The sequence below is a fragment of the Typopeltis vanoorti genome, chromosome 3 (assembly GCF_054136105.1).
Source record: "Typopeltis vanoorti isolate ZY-2024b chromosome 3, IOZ_Tvanoo_1.0, whole genome shotgun sequence".
Taxonomy (NCBI): domain Eukaryota; kingdom Metazoa; phylum Arthropoda; class Arachnida; order Uropygi; family Thelyphonidae; genus Typopeltis; species Typopeltis vanoorti.
Window position 1 is genome coordinate 115,798,426 of NC_143551.1, and position 24,470 is coordinate 115,822,895.

At 36.1% G+C, this 24,470-nt stretch overlaps 1 protein-coding gene across 2 annotated transcripts in view; it reads right to left on the reverse strand.

Annotated features, from left to right (window-relative positions):
- Window positions 1-24,470, reverse strand: part of LOC150108491 (protein FAM107B-like) — a 202,836-nt gene that overhangs the window by 56,001 nt on the left and 122,365 nt on the right. For both annotated transcript variants that reach the window (XM_090415904.1, XM_090415902.1), the window contains one exon: window positions 22,090-22,153. In XM_090415904.1, the coding sequence (XP_090272030.1) occupies window positions 22,090-22,153 (64 nt within the window). The remainder of the gene's footprint in view (window positions 1-22,089; window positions 22,154-24,470) is intronic.

Here is a 24,470-nt window from a genome sequence, read left to right on the forward strand (position 1 = left end):
ATTTTCGGAAGCCATTTTGTTCTTCAAAGTTTCTTTCGCACATTTGTTTCGTAGTTAATATTTGTGTGTACCTTATAACCAGTACTTTTTTTTCTGGGGGGGGGGGGAGAGGTCCCTCGTAGTTTTAAGTCAATTTTACATATTTGAATGATTATGGTCTGATTACCGGCTTTCTTTTTGCTGCTAATTTTTTTAATGGTCCTTAGATAAACAGAATGCCCATGTATTTCATAAGTTATTTATTTCATCCTCTCCAGGGGATTTTCAAATTTTACTTAGACGTAATTCTTGTTGGATTTCCTGTAATAATTGTTCCTTCCTTTGTGTAGTTTGTATTATCAGTTTTAGTTTTATTACCATCTTGTCATAAGTTTTGGAAAAAATCAAGCCAGGTTTCCCCGCTTTAAGTTTAACTTTCAATTATTTATTCTTGTTTCTCTCTCACACAGTATGTATAAAAATATACAAATTATTTTGTATATGCAAATGAATAATCTGGGTGTCAATCGACCCCCAGATTATTCATTATCTAGGAAGCTATTTTTTCAATTTTTGTCTGGTTGTTGACTTCCCAAAAATTAAGAACAGATATAGAAGAGAAACTGGTATGAAGTTAGACTATTGGTGTTGCCGTGGATCCACTCCAATTTTTATAGGGGAGAAAAAATGATGCCAATTCAGTGAAAGAAATCGAAGTTATCAACAGAAAATACATAGGGAAGAAACAGACAGTGTGATAAAGACTAGGGGAGGGGTGAACTTGCTATAGAGAATCATTGACCGAATTGCAGCCTGAACTATGAGAATAAGTAAGTTTTGGAGAGAGAGAGAGAGAGATTTGTACAAAGCAACTGCATGGAAAGAAGTAAGTACAACCGAACAGAATGTTATGGGGAGAGAATGCCAGTCTTGATGATGTAGAGCAGGGGTTCCCAACCTTTTTTTGTTTCCTAGAGCACATTCTAAAATACCGATAGGGCGATGGGCACCATCTATTTTTTCAAGAAATTTTTTGAATTCTTTTGTTAAATGAATACATACAAAGTTTACATTATAACCAAATGTTTTATTACTTAAAAGTTTACATTATATAAAAATGTAAATATATATATATGTAAGTTAGTGTGATCTTTGGCATTGCATTTCATTGGCCAGTGCTTCATAATTAGGAGAATATGATGATATTCGATTTCTTAAACTGGAATGAACAACTTCGAATGCGCGTCTACTTTACATTGTATGCGATTAATACTAGTCATGTGTCATTAACGCATGCGTCATATAGCATGCCATGAATTGTTGCGTGATTATTTCAAACTATACGACACACGGTTGAACAGCGGCGGGCTCACACAAATTGGTCGACGGGCGCCATGGTGCCCGCGGGCATAGGGTTGGGAACCCCTGATGTAGAGGAAGGAACTATGGATGTGAGGTGTTTGAATCTTGTCTATGGATATAATCAGAGGTAAGGGAAGCAGGACTGTTGTTTTGGTTAACTAGGCTGTCCTCACTTCACTGATAAACATTTCTGATGAGTTAAGTAAAAATAGTTTGCATTTTTACTATCATAATTAGATGTATAAACTGAAAAGTAGCACTGAAAACAAATATTATGTAACTGCTGGAATATTTGAGCAGGTTACAAGGAAAGACAGGTCCATCCAAGCATCTTGAAGATTCTTTTGAGCATAGCTTTAAGATGATAATCTAGAACATTTTTAGCAAGTTGAAGATTCATGATGGCTATTGATAAACCTCGAAATTACAATAGGCAATATTGATATAGCATTGGAATAGTATAAGGCTTTTAGAGAAAAAATGACTGCACCGTTATGATGAAACTCAAAAATGGAAACAAATATGATGAGATGATACTAGACTAGACCAAAGCTTCCTTTTTGGAGAGGAATTAGTCAGGATGCAAGTTCTGAAACAATGTTATACGGCATGGCTTTATAACCATTTACGGAATTTTTGAATTCGGTTGTTATGCAGTGCGTTTAACTGTTTAAAATAAAGATGCCTGGGATTACATTAATCTCAAAGCTTTTAATATAAATATTATTGCACACGAACATAGATAAAATGCAACTCAGTACCACGTATAAATAAACACTCGGACCGTGCGATGCGCTGTAATAAAAACTTCATCCTTATCTCTAGTAAAACGAATGCTTAGCCCTTAGCATTAACACGCGGTCAGTTATTATCGAAGTTTATAAAATTCCAGCTACTGCTAAAGGTTCAAAGTTTTCTTTAAAATTATTTCCACCAAAAAGTGAATAACGTAGTTTTTGACATCGAAGACTGCACATTTCATATGCAGTCTATCATGATCGCCGGGAAAACTGTTTTTTCTTTGCAATTTTTTTTTTTTTTTTATGTACTTAACATACCATGCAGAAATGAGCAGAACGCAGCTTCTGAAATTAAACCAGGTAGTTTCTCAAAGGATACAACTGGATCAATTCAGAAATCATGATGAGAATTGAAAATAAACTATTTCCTAATAAAGATCGATCTAAGGACTGATTTGCACCTGATATATATCATCCCATTAACCCAAAAGTAACATTTTTGCACCATTCAAAATGGTTGTAATTATTTAAATTGGCAAAAATTAGCCTAACCTTTAAACATGATCAATACAAGAATTTTTCCGGAGGCGACAGGTTGCTATTTGATAGTACAGTCAAAGCAATTAAGGCTGCGATGCCAGTGTTCCGTTAAATGTATGTATTCTGGCTTCGTTTACGAGATATTTAATAGTATTTCTAAATTTTTAGCGATTATCATAAATTTTAGGACTTTTTTTTTTTAATCCTTATGATAGTGTACATGCATGCAGTCATTCCAGTTTTGGTGCATTTTTGCACAATGCATAAACCCTTGTCAGCATCGCTTGGGTCATCTTTATAAAATGGCAAATTATTAGGGCTTCAAGTGTTTGGAATTTAATTCAAGTTGTTCATATCTAAAGTGTGATTTCAGTAAGATACCTTAAGTAGAGCAAAACGTAATTTTTGTGTCGGTTGGTTCATTTCCATGGTTGTTTATGATGTGAAGAACACAAATGGCTCAAGCTGAAATTTAAGATGAACATAAAGACTAAAATAAAAATAATATAAAACTTATCGCTGTATATAAATATTTCTATGTGGGTCATTAGGAGTAGTTTAAAAAAAGGATTTATATTTCCTTTAGTTGCTATGAGCTAGTTAAAGTATATTGTACAAACATTTAAATCATCCCAAGAGTAAATCTGAAGGTAGTTTTCAGAGGACCGATTAGCGCAGTAAAAAAAGAGGAAATACAACATGCCCTCTGGAATATGTAAGTATCTGGGTATGTGCACAGTTGAGCAGTTTATTATGAACAATCTTTTTCATGTGAATTTGTGGCGGAGGAGAAGCCACTGCAACTGTGATCTAGAGCATTTTTATTTATTTTTTTGCGCAAATAGTGATAGGTAATTGTTGGTTTCAAAGTTCCAGATTTCTGTCGATGACAGGGATCTAGTTCTTTTTATATATATATATATATATATATATATATATATATATAAACGATGCTAGCAATATACGGCTATACCAAGTTTTAACTATTAGTTCCTTCATTGAGAATAAGCTAATTTTTTTAATTTATTTCCGAAGGCGAATCAGTTTCAGTGAATAATATGGTGGGGACCAAAGAGGAAACAACCCGATCACAAACACTGCTAAGGGGCATGTAACTAATACAATAATTTTTTTTCCCCTTTCCAAACGTTGCACGAACGTTGTATATTTAATTCTGACAAACATCTTGGGAAATGTTAACAAGAACGATACATAAAAATAATAAAAAAAATGTCTCAGACTATGATTTATAAAGAAAATTCAAGGAGTACTGAATCATTTTGAAAATTATGCCAATCTTGTTTGTGTATTCTACACTCAAAGGCGCCGTCAGTTACAATTGTAAATCTAATAAGTAGGGAAAAAAACTGAAACACTACAGGCAAATTTAATACGATTAATGAAATCATAAAATAAGGTAGAATCACACGAAAACAAAATATTTAGCAAGGGTGTTTACCGTTTTTTTTTTCCCTTTTTCTATTGCATCTTATCACAAGAAATTGTAAAACTCGACATGTTAGTACTGTCTGGGCTAAGAATTAGATTATCCGGCACATCTACTCTTAAAAGATACTAAGCACGGTATTTTTTTTTTTCCCCTAAGACATTTCAAGGCTTCTAAAATAAGCGAAACAATGGTCTCACACCAGGAGAGAGAGAAAAAAAAAAGTAAAGACTCACAAATATTGCATAGTGGGATTACCAAATGCATCCCCCGTCTGACTGTTTTACAGACAGTTTTAAAAGGCATCATAAAGTTCTCGTACATAAACCGAAGTATTCCAAAAGCACTGAAGTGACAAAAGTTTAGACCTCAATGAATAAAGTTTGAACAATAACTCTTGCATTAACCCTACCCTGCTATCGATGAAAACATTTTAAAGAGTACTCCGAGACATTTACAATATTAAAAAGCAGGCTTATTATAATTCTGATCTGTGATAGAAATCCGGCCTTCGTTCTAAAAATATTTAGTGAAGGGGGGGGGGATGCACGACGCCATAAGTATATTATGAAAGTATATTTGGCTACGGTTAGAGGTCTGATATCAAAACGCCATTTCAAATCATTACAGTTTTAGTCTATGGCGGCTTGCCAATTAGGTCACTTGAAAAAGAATGCAAAGTACTCTGGCAAAATTCTGCGCCTCACTTATAACGCATACTATTATGATAATCACGAGGGATATCAAAGCCAATGAAACGTTAGAAATTTGCCTTGCAATAATACTGACCCCAAGAACCGCTGTTCATTTAATCTGCAAATTTAATAGACAAAATTAGCGAGAAATTTGAATTTAAGTGGTCAATGACCTAGTAAGCGACCTTGAAGTGTAATTTACCCCGTTTCAATGCAACATCCCCCCCCCACTTTTCTTATCGCGATCCCGCTTTACATTTTAGACTAATCACACGCTCAACACAACCATTTACTGTTCATTAGGGACAAGTCCATTAACGGGTCGACGTGCAGCAAGATCCATTACATAAGACTCAAAAAAAAAAAAAATAATAATAATAATAAAAATAAAATAAAAAATTCCGATAAAGGGACCCTATAGGACAGATTAGCTTCTCCTACAAAATGCGCCCACTTTGAAAATGCTTTTATTAATAAATCAGATCGGGAAAGCAAAACGCTACACGATAAATTCTGTGTACCGAATGGCTACAGTAATGAGAAAAGTGGTCTTTGTTCTCATCAGAGAACCGATGCCCTGCTTTAAACGCTACCAAGTGATATCGGAATTAAATCACTTGAAAATCAACAGTATTTTAGATTACTGTGAAAAGATTGCAACGAAAATAATTAAAGAAGGCGCGAATACAAATTTAGCATCGATTATATGAATTTGTGATACCAATTCACAATGTTTTAAAATTAGAAATTAATGGGAACTGCACCGCCTCACTTGTATCCCCCCCCCAACACATGAATAATAATGAATCATTCGCTTAATTCGGCATCATCTCCGAATTATATATCTTTTTTAAGATGTAAACATTGTTCAAATAACATGATATTCGAACACTAACGGGAGAAAGAAGAGGGGGATCCATAAATTTGGAACTAACCTTAAGAATGGGATGTACCTCTAGTTACGCTAAAATGACTACTTTTTTTTTAATATTAAATTTTTGTTGCTATTTGATAGCATAGTATAAACTAGATTAAACCTACGGATTCCTTGCAAAACTTCCAATAAGCCAGTTATGATTTATAGAAGAATCGAACATTTTATCTTTAAAACAAGACGAATACCGAGAGAACAGGAAGTTGGCTTAGCAACGAGATATCACAGCAACTCAATGATATCTCAACTCGCAAAGGTGACATTCATAGGTTATACATAATATTGGCAATCTCATTTTGGCTTCTCAGAAGATAAATCGAGAAAAAGAAATTACAACTTTCCGTATGTGTTGCGAGAGATGTAAACTCTTATCACCATAATCTCCAGCAAAAGTGGATACGTATTGTAGCCTATACACTAATCGCTGAACTGGTTGGAGTACCAAGCACGAGATATGACAATCGTTTCTACATTCGTCGAAGTCTTCCTTGGATAATTTCTCTTCAACGTTAACACAATTCGTTTTCAGTTTTTCCTTGAACGTAATCAAGTTGTTCATAATCACAGCATTGTACATTAACAATACGATACACAATACATTCACGATTGTCCTTCATATAATTATCATGTTTAAGTCTTTCTCAATCGTTATATGTAAAGTAAAACAATGCGTCAATATCTCCGCTTTATCAGATCCATAAACTATCTACCGGTAATATTACACGTGCCAAGAGGAAAATACCGTTGATGTAGACGTCACGATAACTCAGCATTGTGTCAAAATGAATTCAGCAATCCTACAAAGAACGGTTTCTCTGAGAAAATGCAATTATATTTCAGTAACAGAAAATTTATTTAAATCTTAAACCTGTATAAAGTTTACTTAAATAGGAAACTTAAAAATTGTGATACTACCATACGGTCCCCCTTAAATTTTGTTATACTGTACTGAGCAGTGTTCAAGAACTTTAAATCCCCCACAATGATCAACTAATCGGATGCAATACTATAGCGAGACAATTATTTGAATAAACGATGCCATCGCTGTGCATATCTAAACATGGTGGATTACCAATCAAGTTCGAAGATAAAATCGGAAACAAAAAATATTTTGAGCGAGGAAGCAACGCATTTGTAATATTTTTAGTTGAAAACACGTTATTTCCATGGCTATGCCACTGTCCACAAACAATAACATTTGTTTTCTGCTAGTTTCAGCACTCAGTGGGCATGGCTATGGGGATCGCTGTTTCTAGTCATCACCATGCTGTAACTCAATGGCTTCGAGACTCCTTCGCACTTTTGGTAAAGTTAACCTTAACATTGAAATAAAATACATGCACTGAGTTACATTAAAAATAATCTGTACAATTTTGACCCACATGTTCAGATACATGTTTTATTGCTTGTATAAAATATCTGAATGATTCTAATTACATTAAAAGATTAAAACTTTTGTTTACGTGTTTGGTTGTTCAAAGGAAATGAATCCATGTCTGAGGGCGTAAATTCAGACAGCACACACAACGTCCTTTACAAATCTCGAGCGCTTTCTAGCCAGCATGATGCTAGCAAGAAATGCTGGTAGAGGTGCGGCTTAAACCATTTGTTCTCATTATTCCACCCTCCCTTCCGAACTAGCTGAGCTTTTACTACTGTAACAAGACAGCTGTTTCGTACAGAGAGCTCCGCACTGCCGAAGTAACAGCTGGGCGATGGTCTTGTGCCACCTGGCCTTCCGTCCGTAAGCCCTAGTTTGGTCTTTCTATCGGTAAAAGTTTGGGCATTCTAATTCCTATGAAGAATGCATGTCTTATAACTTTTGAAACCCAGAGGGGAAAAACATTTGAAATCGATGTGAAAATATCAAGAACATGGGGGGGGGGGGGATGACCATCACTTATCAGCATTTAAAGCGTTGACAGAGCTATTTGTTAAGTTCAAGTGTGGTCGATTATTTTTATATTTCTAGGCAATCCCAAGTACCGACTGAAACCTATAGTCTATCCCTAATAGGATAAGCCTGAAAGGTTACACAATTCGGGAACCTTGTTCTAGAGAATGTGTGTGAGAGAGAGAGAATTAATAAATAGGGTACGTCATCACATCCAGGTATAATCTCAAGACCTTCAGGGATCTGAGTCCACAGCTTTCAGTGTAAAGACATTTCACTTTGCCATAAAGGCGATGGTAATACTGCCCAAATGACAAATATTCAGAGATCGCAAACCTGGAATAGTCAAGAATTTCAGTTAACTGTGGTCGGTTGCCTAGAAGTCATACTGTAATAAATATAAATAATAAATCTACAATTCCGCTTATAAAGACTGAAAAGCTGTAGTATATCAAGTACTGAAAAGGGCAAGCTTTGAATGAAAGGAGAAAAAGGCAGCGACATTTCAACCAAAGCTTTGTTTTATAGGATAGAAGCAGCGATAAATGAAGCGAAGGGGATAGTAAAGGAAGTTGAGTTGATAGATTACTTGAATTTACAGGTTTTATGAAAACTCGAGCAACAAAAACCTGTTCAAAGCGCGAAATGCTTTTTGAAATCTAATCTGTTACCAGACGAATGGATTTTAATTTTAGAAGTGAAAAGCGTTACTGAATTTATCTGTCGATCCAATTCAGCTTAGAAAATTGTGTTCCTATTTGACATTAATGACCATCATTAGAGAAAACTATTTTGGACCATCCAAAAAAAAAAAAAAATCTTAGTTTTTAAGAAATTTCAAATACATAATACCCTTGAGCAATTCTCGCTCAGGAAATTTGTCCCTTTTGTTCACAAGTATCTAAGGAACTCGCTCACTATGATAACAGCACTTTATAAATTGCATAACATTTATGGCTGAGATACTTCAAAACAAGTGAAAATAAGCACTTTCTCAGTAAGGGGTTACCCGCTGAAAGACGTAATACTGGCTAGAAATATTCAATTTTTAGCTTTCTCTCATATGCAAGCTAGTGGGGACTTGTCCAACTGCTTCTTCAAACTTCTGTGTCACACAGAAAACGCCTGAATTGATAACCGACATTTAAATATTAAAAGCCAAAGCTCGAACGAGTTAGGAGTAGATTAATGAATACTAATACGTTTAGTATTCTAATATGATGTTCTAATATGACCTTATTAAATTTGAAGTTTCATCATCGGATGCATATTGAGGGACTGTGATGATAAATATCCAGAGTCAAAGATATCGTCTATAAAATGTAGAGTTATGCCTAACTGTTATAAGATTTAGAATCCAAGTTTCTATTAACGTTAGATTAACGAAGTAAAGCAAATTAATAAAGAACAGATAAAACAAACGCAACAATTTGCATTTACTATAACACTGATTTATTCAATTATTTGAATCGACTGGCCTCCGCTTCTTCTTATAAAAATAAGAATGTTTTATATTTTAAACGAGTAACAGAAACAGCACCTTATCGACTAATGGGATGGGAAAACTTTGCTTTTCATTTCACCCCACAATGAGAAAGAAAACGAGAAAGATGACAATACACTAAGATTGCCATAACTACATCGTCGTCTCGTGTAGCCTCCAAGTCAAGTAGCAGCTGATTTTATTGGATGGATTTAGAGAAGCCTCACTTTCTTAGGTCATTCACGTCTTTTACTTCTGAACTTCAAAGAACAAGAAATTAACTTTAATTGCAACTAACAGATGACATGCATTATGGCACTACAGAGGATTCAGTCTGGGATAGAAGCGAGGGGAAAAATCCAAGTCCAGTGTTTCGCAGATGACTCGTTAGGTGGCTAATAACTGGTTTGGGCTTTGGAGGCGAGAGGTCAAGGACAGATGAACCTTCACCTCTACCTGTAGAGTGGATGAATCAGGTTTATGGAGCATGTTCATTTGTTCTTTCAGGATGGTTGCGTTGCTCGAGGCAATTATGGTTAGAGGTTCCGGCAGACTGCAGTAGTCTGGATCCATCAAGGATTTTTTTTTTTAAACAACTAAAACGTGACTATCCAATTTCCTAGACGAATTTGGTATTTCCGTTCACACTTAACAGTCACAGAACAAGACAAGGCGGGATAGAAAATAAACAAAACAAAACAAAAAAAATGCATATTAGACTTGACCAACCACTGGATACATGCGTATCAAAACTGCAATCTAACTAGTAATAAATGTCCAGACTTAAAATGCGTAAAATCCTTATTTCTGAATGGAATAAGATAAAAATAAATGGGACTTGTAGAACGCATACGTCTGTATTAGCATTTGGGTAAGACTACTTGGGATGGGGTGGGGGCGAGCTTTATGAATTAGTAGAAATTATAGTAATAGCGATGCTTATAATTTAACTCACGGCAAACGAAAGTTAAGTTATTTCAGCTAAATACAGGGTAGGCCCATAAGTCATGGAATATTCCGTAGAAATGGCCCGTGTTTGTGAAGCCGAAAATGAACGATATTTACGTGATGTGTTTTTTCAAAACGAATAAAAAAAAAAAATCTGGTGATGTGAAAAAACTTATGCAGTTGCTTCATAAAGACGGGCCTTTTCTGCAGAATGTTCCAAGACTTATGGGCCCACCCTGTATTATAAAGGCAAATCAAAGAGACAGATGCGATACTTCTCGTTTTCTCCGAATATACAGGATGTAAATGCGCTATGAAGTATCGCCCATTTGGGACTACTCATAATATTAGTAGCTGATATCAGACCTAACAAGATGAAGTTTACTTTCACACTAATCATTTTAAAATTATATCTTGTGAATTGTTCGAGAGAAGCCTCGAAAGTTGCTCAACAAGCCTTAGCAACAATCCCATCCAACATAAAATAAACCCTCATATTTCACATTATACAATTCAATTTTGTATTAAAATTTTAGTTTTACTTTTAAGGGAGAAGAGCCCAAAATTAATATTTTTGCAGGGAATATCAGGTGAAAAGGTTAATGCATTCCTGTTTAGCATCGTACGCGGGAAAACTGTCTAATAGAGGGCATTCACAGTACTTGAATACATTGGTATACAAACTGCTGAACGCTCGCCAAAGCCAGGAAATTCTTAACATGAAGCACATCTCTGACCACGGGTACTATGCTGATGAACTAAAGAAGTTTTATGCAAGCCTCCAAAATCATACTAAACAAAAAAAAAATCTTAGAAAAGCAATGAATTGTATGTTACTTTATCTACTGAACGAAATTTTGCATTGCTTGCTTTCCATTAAGGTTTAAATTTAATGCTTTCCGATTGGAAGAGTGACGTGCATGTTCAGAAGAAACATGTAAATTTAGGAAAGGAGAGAATGCATCGGAGAAGAGGTTAAAACTTCCGATTTTCTACCTGCACGCGCTGAGATTGTAACTTGTTCCTCTAAAATACAATCTATGCATTCCTAAACTACTTTCCAAGTACTGAACTTTGCAGAATGCGTTATGAATGCAGTGTGGAGGGGAGGGATAAACAATATCCACGTGCTTTTCTCTATTGATACTTTTTGAAATAACTACTGGGGATGACACCATAAGTACGTCATAAGACTGCACAGGAACACGGTACATCTAACCTGCAAGTCCATTTCTTGCTTGCACGTGCAGAAGTCGTTTCCTTCCCTAATCCTCTCCTTTCCCCTGCTAAGAAGTAGCGGAGTGAAGTCACCAGTTTTCCGTTTCAGCCCCATTACCTTTGAATGCCTTGTAGGCACGTGTTGGCACAATGGAGAAAGCAGACTGAGTGGAACAAAAGGGAAAGCTCTTCTCCAAGATCTGGAAATAGCGAGAGTACGAACGCGAAAAACGACAGGTAGGAGGAACTGAAGACTGGTGTATCCGGGGATCGGCAATGTACCTGCTGACTTAATTTTCAAGGTCACTGTTGCTGCGTACACAACTGTTTTACGGCTCGATGGCAAATGACAGTTAACGATGGTAGTTTCTGTAACCATGGCAACAGAATCACCAAGGCCAGATCTGCCTCGCTACCGATAGTACTGTATATCCATTTCGAAGGAAACTTCAAAACATTTGTGACCTTTAGAGCTGTTGGCACACTGCCAACTTAAGTCTCGGAAATACCGAACACAATTTAAAGTCAGGTAGAGCAGCGACAGATTTTGATTGCGAGGAGACATCTTTCCGAAATCACCTCCAGGTTTGACACTATTTCGTGCTAAAGAAAGTGATAAGGTTGTTTTATTTTATATTTTAATACCACAAAAAAAAAAGATTTGTTCGTCTTGTAAAAAGGTACTGCCATCTTTCGAGGATGGTTAGAAGTTTTCAAAACTACACTTGCTGTTTGTCGAAGGGGACTAAGTTCGTTGTCCGATTCTATGGAAAAGCCAACGATATTGATGTTTTCACAAGGAAAAAAGAAAAAACTTCATCCCTTCTCTCATAGCTATCAATTATACTAAACGTATCCATCCTTTAGCCATCAGAAAATGGAGGAACGAGCACAATTAAATGTCTGCTAAACTTCAAAGTAGGTTATGTTACACGCAGCTGTTCTGAAGCTCGCGGAACCTAATTAAGAAAAAAAACTTCAATAATCTAGCGTTTACAGATGCAAACCCAAAAATAAAAATGCGCTGTTTCAATATTGAAGGAACATTCACTTTAGCATACCGGCAGCTATTTAAGTATAGCTATTTCCGTACATCTTATTTTACTTTTTAAGTATTTTGCACGCACTGAAACCTTCTGGGGGAGCATTTAATGATAGCCTTTTCACTCAATTAGACAGCATAACAATTTTTTTTTAAACTGACACATTTATCTTTTCATCTCGAGCGCAAGCAAGTGAACAAGCACGAACAGAAGTAAGTTATTCGAGAACATGGAGGCATGGCGATTGCTATCAACCCTTCGGCTTAGCCTACTACTGAGGAAAAATTTCAAACACCTTCCTGAAAGGTGAACATCAAAGTGAGTAGAATATCCGTTACGCCTTTCTCCTTTTAAATGACCATACTTCACGAACACGCGCGGTAAAATTATTTCCGGTATGGGGTGGGGGTACCCATTTAAGTGAAGCATTTGCAAATTGCCAATCGCAGTAGGCAACAAAGGCGATTAGGAACCAGGTGGGAAGAAGGTGGTTCTTATTTAAGAGATTCCTTCTTGTAAACATTTCCGCGAAAAAAGGTAAGGGTGTTATACGATTACCTGAATACTCGCAAATAAATTAACGTCTTTAATTCTCTTTCTGGAATCAGGCAATAGTAAAGTTTAAGATAATAAAAAAAGATGTGTTACAATTTCGGTATACTCATTAATAAGACTAATTTTAGGTAATCGCAAGAAAATAGACGAAAAAAAATATTTCAACCGGAAGTTCTAGTGCTGTGGCTGTCTGCAAGACAGTCTACGAATCCATTCGTGTATAAACAGTGACCAAATCAATACCTCCTATCCCCACTAACCTCCCACGACACCACTTCAGGCAGCTTTCTTACCTCCTCCCACCTCCAAAATCTAGTAGCCCTGACCGAGGGTATCCGATGTAGTCTCATGAGCATCGAATACGTGATGCGCATTTAACGTTCGCTTCATGACTCATCCTCACCTCAAATGAACACTAAATATGCTTGTCTTACAGATATTAAACGTCTGAAAGTGAATATGTTCCCCTCCCCCTGAACATCGGTTCAAAAACTTAACTTGCTAATTGCAATCAGTACTGACGCGAAGCATCAAAATATTTTATGACAGCAGGAAAATTAATTTTTTTTTCATAACTTAGTTATCAAAATAACTAATTTTAATTAAGTATTTTAGTTATTCCTGATGACTACAGAAAAGTGGACAATTTTCATAATTTTGGAAAAGAACTTTGCATTAGCCAAGCTATAAAATGTTTTTAAAAAGAAATTAAGGAATGTTCAAATTGAAAAACAAACGCAACCTCACTACAAATCTATGCAATCCTTTCAAGATTGGAGGTCTTGGTTTAAAAGATTTATCTAAACAACTTCCTGCAGGAAAGTTAAGGTTATACACAACCTGTTCAAGTAAAACATAGGCGATTAATTTAACAAGAAGCATGTTCAAGGAGAGAGCGGATAAAATAAACAAAAAACTGGTGAATCCTGACCGCATTTAATAATACTTCTAGGATACGTTGAAGATAATTCTGTTTCTGAAAAGCACTTGCGGATGTTAACGGTAAAAATGAAAGCTCTGAGAGGAGTGAAGTGCTTTAACCATTCAAGCACTTCAAACTTGACTCCACTTTACAATGCGGGCGATATGGGAGCAATTAACGGATTAATAGAAAGTAAATTTCGACCAGGATGTGTGTGTGATCGGGGATGAGTTAAGTTGGAAAGATGAGTGTATACTGGATTAGATTCGGATCCAGACATTCGACCGTCCACTTATTTCATGGAGGTTACACGTAACTCTAATTAAAGCACACATCTAAGAAATTAAATATCATCTCCAGAACTTTAGATAAGTGATGTTCAGAGAACATCACTTATAATTGATGTTCTCTGAACATCACTTGTTGGAAAATAAATTATAACCGATTAATTGAGCTCTTAACAAAAAAAAAAAAAAAAGAAGGTACATCTAAAAAAGGTAGCACCTATACACATTTTACCGTTACACGCATTTCCTAATGTGTAACTGGAAACAAGCACGTGCCATTCGGTTGCGCCATCGAATGTCTCAATATCACTTCAGGTGCAATTGCAACATTCTTTTCCTGACACCGTTTTCTGACCGATCTTATGACTGCAACGTCACAGTCCTGCCGAAGGGCACCTTTCTGATGAGTGTGCGTGGACTTTTAAAGGAGCTGTTATTGACGAAGTACAAATCGAATTTGTCCTAGAACTAGTGAAACGCAAATAAATAAAAGATAACCCTCAACATGAAATCAAGAGTATCCATTTCACTGCACTATAATCAGCTTTAAAATAACCGTGCAAATGAGACTAGTCAGGATTTATATTTGCGAAATGCTGAAACAACAGCATCGTGTATTCCCCCCCCCCCAATCATATTTGACTTTCCCCCCACATGCAACTATTATGACGATCTGGCAGGCAGAATTCTTTAACATATAATATATACAATCTCCTAAATATAAGAACAGACATGAAAATAATGCACTGGTTTTAATGTTGCTATGAAACGTCTGTTGCTAAAATGTTGCAAGGTCATTGAGAAATATTGTTAGCGGTAGAGCTGTTCAATTTTCCCTTTCTGGAATGTAGTTGCTATGGGATTTCTGCTGTTGTAATAGTTTCCATGACAATGACTCTCCACTTAGAATGCTTCTTAATTGTTGGATTGCATCTCTTACAATGGTACCGAAATATAGGACTGTTACAATACCTTTACCACGTTTGAAGTGAAAATCAAATTGTATTTTTTTTGAAATCAGTACAAATGGTTGCAAGTAATTACTGTGTCTGTGTGTGATAGGAAATAAATGCAGTAAAATCTCGCTGCCTTGTTACCCAGACAAACAGTCAGATAACAAAACAAAACGAGTCCGATAACTGTCAGGCCTACGCGTAGATAAGCAACTGCTAGCAACTATATCGAGTGCAATTATAGAATAAATTATCTTTGAAATAAAACACACTAATGATATGTTTTGCTTATGGGTCAAGGAGGTTTGATTTATTAAGTTTACACATTTTTAACTTACAAATCAATCCTTTCTTCAATAAAATAATTTTTTCTTCGTCTTTCTATGAATGAAAACTTTACAGAATCGAAATCAAATAATTCATGTTTCTCAATTTATTTTTTTTTCCCTTCAGCAGCGTAACGAGTTGAAACGTTAACGAATTCGAATGATAAAACTATAGATAGCATTTAGAGGTTAATTTATTAGGAAAATTTTCGAATGAAGTTTACAATTACGGCCGAAAGCAAACTGAAGATAGTGTGGTATCTTTGTTAAATGTGCTCGTTCGACATTTCTTTAGCGGGATGAAAAAACAAAGTCCCCGCCTTATGCGCCCAACATCTTCGATCACAGTTTTGTTCGAAGCTGTTCCTAATAAATATAGCAGAAAGCGTTGAATAGTTTAAAGGGATATTCTTGAATGCAAAATAACTAAACAGCGAATTAGGATTCTGAGGTGGTATGATTGTAAACGTCAGAACCGCGCATACAGTGATAAACAATTTATCACCCGATCTGAGATCGCCATCCTGATTATTTGATAGCCTGGCAGGGTTTCCAGATTACTGAAATCATAATCTATCCCAAAATACTAAATATGGACCATAAGTTTAGTCTTTTGTGGGTAGGACTGACTGACATGAGAAAAAAAAAAAACCTAACAGTAATAGTTGCGAGTGCTTAATGACAGAATTATAACAATTGAAATGACAATACCTATTGACTAATATAACATTTTACTCTACACCGTATCATGCTTTATTTTTTATATTGATCCCACACACGAGGTCGAAGGACCTATAAGTCTTTACCGACTACCACTTCCGTCAGGAGTTGAAAATTTAATGCATAACGAACACAAACTAGACTTATGGTCACAGGCATATTTCGCGAAACACAGGAAACTCATTAGTGAAACACACGTATGAGTTGCTGCAATGACGTTCATCCTGTTCGTTGCGACGGCTTATTCATCTTGTGGTTACTTCCCGCAAGAAATGTATGCTACGGTATAGTGTTGATGTGTAGTTTCAGAATCCGGTGTAACGTTTTGCTGTCGTAAGATTATGCATCAACTTAAAAGATTTTACTGCGCCGATCCGTGTCATCCCCTGCACGACATTTCTATCACCTTGTAGAATCAGTATCAAAGAGCAAACCGTAACAATTATGAAACAGAGGGTGCGACGTGATACGCGTTGTATCTATTAAACTGGTTACTCAGTTCATATCAAAACTGAAAAAGGGCTCTTTAAGATCTGGAAAGATCTTTAAGATCTTTCCAGAATTTTGGAACTATTTAAAACAATAAAAAAAAAAAAAGAGCTGCTCTATTAACAATTCGTGCCTTGACATAATATCAGAAATATTTTAACCTCCTTACAAACTGCGAACGATATATCAGTTCCAAACAAGTCGAACGAGGACAAGTAAACATACAGGAAAAAAAAACCCTGCAAGGTTTCGAAAGGGAACTTGATTAACCTACAATAACTACAAATAAAAACAATGAACCTTGATCCAGAACACGATTCTGTATATAAAAACAGACTGGGGGGAAAAAAATCCAATCAAATAGTTAAGTATTTCTTGTATAGAGGTGTATGCAGCACTTGACAGTAAACCATCGTTTTTTTAAACTACATGACTGCTCGCATTTATTCACCTCCCTCACAGACTACTGCTGCACGGATCACCAGTCTGATATAAGAATAGCAAATTCAAGAATAGTAAATGAAGCCGAGAGAGATACGAGTTGTGATGTACTTTGTCATCAAATGTAAAAAGCATCACGTAATACTTGAATTTAAGCTAGAATTAGAGATGTCAAATGGTTTGTAGTGTAGTATCGAGGGGGGGGGGGGGAAGGCAGCCTTTATATGGTTGCCGACCACATTTGCATTTGGGAAATGACCGACTAGCTTTTAAGTTATAGTTTAAAGATATAACAGATCATCTCTCGTTTTAAAATTTTAAATCGTGCATCTTTAAAGTTTCTTAAATCTTTCTGAACTGTTAAGAAATTTATCTTATATACATATAGCACAAAAAAGTAACATTCTCCTCTAGGGTTTAAGGCATTTTTCGTATATTGCACTACAAAAATTCACAGCGAAGTAGAGCTGAATAATAAAAAGGTAAGAAAAAATACTGAAGACTTTTGCAACAAAGTAGTTCTCATAAAGGGGTTATATCAAGAATTTTTATACTGAGACCAGTAACATAAGAAATAAGTACCATAGTTAAACATAATCCAGATTACTAACGCCAAGTGTCAACCTTGGAATATTTGGTATTCCCTGCAGCTATCGTGCAAAACTCAACGAAACCAGAGAGAAACTGCAAGGAATAGTAACAGATTATACCAGTACACATTGTGTAATCCAACTTCCATTGGACATTGAATGGTTTGTATAAACAGGATCTACTGCTGGCTATAGAAGGACACGGATTAAAGATAAACATAAAATAGCGCTATTTCAATGTTGACAAAGAATGTCCTCCTGCACTTTTTGCAGTAACTCGGTTATCCTCTGAGCAAAATCTGAACAAGAACCACCCAAAATATAAACAGGAACTGCCCTGTTAGCTGTTTTGATTGACAAAATGCGCTTATTGTAGGGAGAATACATGCTATTCCCAGTATCTTTTCTCCTTTAGTGAGGGGCCGAGCTCAGGCCAATTTTGTACAGCTATGACCCAGTGCCTCACTTTAAGCCTCTTTTATCACTGCTGGTATAAACGTTACCGTTGAATTAGCTGCCCTGAATACTTTGGCAGAATCTACAATAGGTAGGGGTTGGAACGCTGACATTCACCGATTTCTACTCAACCATGCGTTGCTCTCGTACAAGTCATAGAAAAGCGCAACTTCCCTCATGTTTATAAACCCAATTCAGAAAGAAAGGAGGGGGAAAAACGGTTTTTCTAATCATTTGTACAGTTTTTTTTCTCAGCATTTAAAAAATAACGAAATCGCAAATTGTGCAGTGAACTTTTAAATAGAAAAAAAATTAACCTAAAAACACGTTTATGAAGAGTTGTCCATTATTAAAAATATATTTACGGTTACACAGGGAAAAAAAAAGATTAAAGTCAGCAATGGGGGAGAAAAGTAAGCATTTATCCAAGAATAACTTGAGATAAGTTAACTGAGAAAGAACGACCATCTTAAGAACTTACCCGCAAACTGAAACCACTACTGGACTGATGGAAGTTTCTTGTTCACGCAAAAAGTAAGATGAACCTCGCGTTAAAATTGTTTATACCTAAGTGAGACAGATGCAATAAGGATAAGTGCGCCCTCTCACCAAAAAAAAAAAGGATTAAAGTACCACTACTCAATAAAATTAACGATTCACTACCGGATGGTTCAGAGTAACCTTACCTCTAAGAGGTCCACAGATTAACGAAACTTGCAGCACATGCGAACAAAAAGTAGCGCCAATGGTGACCTTGAAACGTTCAAGTCAATAACATGACAGGAAAAAGGATACAAAGAGCACCACTTAGATATCTTACTTGACATACGCCAGCAATCTTTCTTCCTGGTGTTGACTGCGCACCACAAACAAAGCACTTGTTGTTCGAAGAGGAAAGAAACCATTCCAATCTTATCGGAATTCCTGTTTGTTCGAGGGAGTTCAGTGTTCGACGATCAAAGTTTTGTTGTAATCAGTATTAGCCTTCTCTTTGTGCACACAGGTGCATATAGGAGCTCTCTCTCTCTCTCTCTCTCTCTCTCTCTCCAGTCCTTTAGATTATTCTGTTTATTTGCTATACAACGAATCTGTTGTTATCAGGCGTCATTCGCTGTTTGTTCGGTGCACTGATACCGGCTGATTTAATTCGAATTCAATTAAATCCCGTGATTTCCAAGCCGAGTGTGAATGAACATTATCCAAATACGTAGTCTTGAATTCTGCTTGTTATTTCGTGACAAAGTTGATGCAATGCATCAAATGACAGTCACCACGCATACTAAATGTTGGTCAAATTTACTCTCATCGTGGCCGTGGGGTTGAAATATGTCAACATTAATACGATAACGTTCACTGCAGATAACGACGGAAGTAACTTTCTCCGAAAAGGAAATCCAGGATCTCTAAAATTCATTTATATCCAAACTTGAATTGAAACATACCGATGCCAATACAATTGGCTATTAGGAAAATAACCTCAGGGATACATGGGCCAAAAGGTTACTAAAATTAGGGAGGATTTCAAAACCGAAGAACCGTGTGTGTGTGCGCGCGCAGAAACTGAACAAAATGATTTATGTAGTTCAATTAAAATGAATTAAGTGTGCTGATTTACCAGCAAGGTTAGACTTACGTACAACTATTAACAGAAAAGTAACAGCAAAGATCTGGAAAATGGAGTTTAAATGCTAAAAACGTGCAGTTTTAATACTGGAAATGTTTTTTCATTTCATGTAGTACAGGACTTAATAAATGTATTTATGAATTTTAAAATTAAGGAGAGGTATCGAACCGTGAAGAAATCAAGAAGATTGGTTTCTTCGCGATTTAATTCTTCTGAAAGTTAGGGGAGGGGGATAGCTGACCGATAAATTCAATAATACAAAAGGGAAGCCTATATTTGCGACCAAAGTCAGTATAAGGAAAATACAATTGCTTAAGTCCTTTAAAGCAATGACAGAAGTGTGCAACCTGGCACATCAAGATCGAAATTAAATGTACAGATGAAAAAACTACTCCAGGTATTAATATAAGGAAAGAGACGCTTGGAAATTGAAGTAGGACACTTTTAATCAAGTACACTTTTGAAATGGGAAAAAAATGAGAAAGCTGTAGATTTTTTTTTTAATTTTTTTTTTTTTTTTTTTTTTTTTTTTTTTTTTTTTTTTAAAGAACAGAACATTCATCACTACCAGAAAAGGAAATGGGCAGAACATGCTTGTCAAGAGTTGACCACTGGATAAAAATGGGACATTTCTAGAGCAGCTGAGTTGTGTCTCAGTGATTAATGAATGGTAAAAATAGCTGTTCTACAACAAAAACGATAAAAGATACTCACGCTATATTTTAACTATTGAAATAAAATAAATGCGGTAAAGAATGGCATCACTATTAGGGGAAATAAAAAAAGGGGGGGGGATTAGCAAAATATTTCAAGATTATATTCGGAAGTCAGTTTTGCATGAACTATCAAAAAATGGTTAGTTTTAGAAACTCGCTGTCCAATAATAAAAATTGATTAATTATCTTAGGCCAAATGGAATCATTTATGAAATAACACGAGCTGTTACCATTTTTTTTGGGGGGGGGGAAGGGAACAGATGAACAAAGTGAGAGATTGATTGAATCCAACATTTCGGTTCGGAAAGATAAGATATCCACGTTAATAAATTGAAACACGAGCAGAATGATGCAGGATCAGCGATTGAAACAGTTCGAATTTTCTTATCCTTAATTGGGAGTCGCTGCTAATTAGAAGTCAGAATACCCTGTGACAAGTCTGATACGGAGGTGGAAGAGTTTCACCCTCCAGGAAACGAGTTTTTATCCCGAAAAATAGATTTCTTGCGATCCCCATCAGATTTAAAGACAACGTACTAACCGCATAGCCGGATTTGCTTTGTAAATTCCCAAACAAGAACAGACCAAACGGTAAGATGACTAACATATCCACCAAATGAAACTGATTCGCTTATTGGTGATGTCGGGAGTGCTCGAACTCGCACGTATGAAACTCATTACTTGCAAGTGAACTAGGAGGCCAAGTACGTCCCTTCAAGTTTGAAGATAGCCGAAAGCGGGCGCACTTGTTCTTGGAACATCGGAAAGCACATTGAATACACCACCAACTGTTTTCTAATTAAGATATAATTTCGTAATCGATTGAAACGCAGACGTCACCGAACAAAACACAGAAGTTATTGAAATGATGCATTAAAAACGGGGGGGGGGGACTAAAAAAAAGAGGCCGGAGGTGAAAGGAGATCTTTTGGAGAGGAATTTGTTTCACAGAAACATCTAAAATAGCAATTTTTTTCTATTTAAATGTGATAAAAATCAACCCCAAAACATCCCTTAGAATTTTGCATTTCATATTACATGATATTTATATTTGTGAATATAAATACCACGTAAAAATACATTAGATTCATAGCAAGCTATATTTAAGAAATATTTCGTTTATTTTTAAAATGGCTGCAACTGCCACAAAACATGCAATTAATTTAGCAAAGCTCATTTAAATGACATTAACGAACGAGAAATCGCGAGAAAAGTTTGAGATTACTTGCCCTTTTAGCGTGTTTTCAACTACTGAGGCCCACTGTTTACAAGTTTTCCTAAGCTGTCAGAGGATCGACTGCGCCGATAACCTTTTCGCTCATTCGTCACACTTCATACGCAAAATCGCACGCAGAAAACTGCATAATTTTATGTTGAATTTGACGGATCGAATATTGAATTAATTACCGACTTTCGTTTGCTTCACTTGACTCGAGAAAACGAAACTGCTAAGCAACATTTCAAAACTTCTAAGCTCGCTCATCAAATCCGTGCCTTTAACTTCAAGCAGCTGCTAGCGGCGCCACGCACGGCTGCCGCACGAGACAAACAATGAATGGTGGAACAGCTGTTGTACGACCATGGCTTCAGTCATTCTTCGTTTGCCGCGGGGGCTACCGAAACGGAGATTAGGACTTGCTTTTGGGGGAGAACTGTTCATTCGCTTAACCTTTCGCGTTCACTTACGCTAATATGCGAAAGAAAAAAAAAATGCTCTTTCGACTTACCTGGACGATGGTTGACCCTCTTCTGCTGTCCGCCCAATGCATGCACATGGAGTTCGCGTGTGGCCTGCAATGAGAGATAAGAGTCGCGTTAGGAAGACATCTTGGTCAAGTCCATTGTTGATTGGCGTAGGGGGAAAGGGAGGTGGAGCGGTCTTTTTTGTATTAAATAGACGATTAAAAATAAAGTTCATGAAATTTTTTAATTTATTTCCATTTGTTCGATATTTTTGTGTGATAATAACTAATTAAAAACGAATATGCGGAGATAAACTGGACAGATACATAAAAAAATCCAATATACTTATATATGCAATACTAAAATGTTTATTATTATTATTTTTTTGTAATGATATGCATTCGACTTTAGATTATATCACAATATCGGCAACAAAATCCTGAATACTTTAGTGAATGTTACATTTGTAAATGCCTTGTTGTTTGTCGCCATGGCAAATTCAGCGTCAGTCATTAATAATTCAAACAGAATATCATTATGTAAAACAACCTTATTAAGTCAAGCTCAGGTTTTAACCCACTTCTAGAACGACACCTCCGACTCTCCCTTCAGAATTAAGTCACCAAGATAATTTAATACCAATATTCAAAAGAAAACAAAATCACTGCAGCTTTACGCAACGGTACATCCCAATTAAGGCTTAGTGCCAAAAGGGTAATTATCACCAGAGGGAGTAATCCAATTTAAACAGACACGCGTTCCAGATAAATAATCTCAAATAAAATAAACCCTCTCGCGCCTTTTATCTAAAATACCAGTACATTAATAGTAACTTATGTTGCTATACAGCATAGAAGCACAAAATGATCCTTTATCTTCCCAAGCCAGATGATAAAGGATTCATTTCTCCAACCACTCAGATATTTTCTAGTTTGTTCAAGTAATTTTGTTCCACTGATACAGAGCTTATCAGAATTAATATAACATTAAGGGGGCTGAGACCGCAATAGACAAAAATAGCCAGTTTAGTTTGGCCGGGTGAAAGCGTGCGAGTTCGAATCCCGTCTGATCATAAACGTTTCTTGAAATCTTTAAGTGAATTTCATCCTCGTGTGCAAAACCACCACCCTATTTAGTGGAGACCTGAGGTGCTCCGTAGAGCGGGGATTTTTCCGGATTCTCTTACTTAGCTGGAGACAACACAAATTATTTTAATTATTGTATTTTGAATGTAAAACAATTCTTTACGTGAAGCTGTTGACAAAGGATAAAAACACGCCTTTGGAGTTTTTTTTTTTTTTTTTTTTTTTTGCATGAAGATACTTAAGAATCCAGTGTTATAGTAGTACACCACGGACAACGCAGAAAATGTGGAGAACGATTTAGGAAGAAGCACAAAACTTCTTCCAAAAGATAATCACAAGCATGCCCACGGCGGGATTCGAACCGGCGACCTGTTGATTGGAGAGTAGGTAAAATGAAAACCAACACTAACGAAGAAATTAGCAACAAAAAACTAAAGTGTTTTTTTTGTTGTCTAAAGAGATGTATGAGCAATGATATCTTAATTGCTCGTTTATACTTTTTATCTGAGATAGATACAAACGAAGGAATAACATTGAATTTTGGGAAATCCTCAAAGTGAGGTACTTGAGACACGAAAACAAGCGTATGAAGATTATGTCAAGCAACCAATGTCTTTGAAGTAGTGAAAAAGTTTAAAAGAAATCTAAAAAGAGTTAATGCTGATACATTCGTCCAATAACACGTGGGTTAGTCAAAAAAAATGTTATAAATGGGTAAAAAAAAAAAAAAAAAATCTGGTCAAGTTTTTACCAATGACAAAAACGTCATCTGTAGAAACTTCGTAAGCGGTATCTCCATGGTCACATATCCTACAAGTTCGCATTCCATCATGGACAGGAACTTCTCTAGGAATTTCCGGTACGGTATGATTTAATTTTTCCCAGCGGGATTCTTCCGGAGTTTGTTGTTTTTCCTCTCTCTCTCAAAGTCATCACAGAACCCAGACGTAATCGACACAAACCAATACTGCAATGAGTCAGATTTTCTGATGTGCGAAAAACCTAACTCGCTGAATGACAGATTGCCATTGAGCAGAAATATCAAATTCAGATGAACACCGAAATGACTCAAATCAAAATCCGCGACAATCTGAGAACTTATTGATTTCATTAATGCAACCTGAGGATCGATTTAGAGAATATTCATGTTCTAATCATCTTGAATCAAGATGATTTTTGAATAGTCAATTTTCCAGAGATGATCTCGAAAATAATTACTTCCCTGTTGAAATTAGAGATCTGTAAACATCCATTTATTCATTTTTTATAGACGTTATGACATTCGCACGGCTTAGCAATAAAAACACTCGCATCTAATAAACGAGGTCAACCAGTCCCCA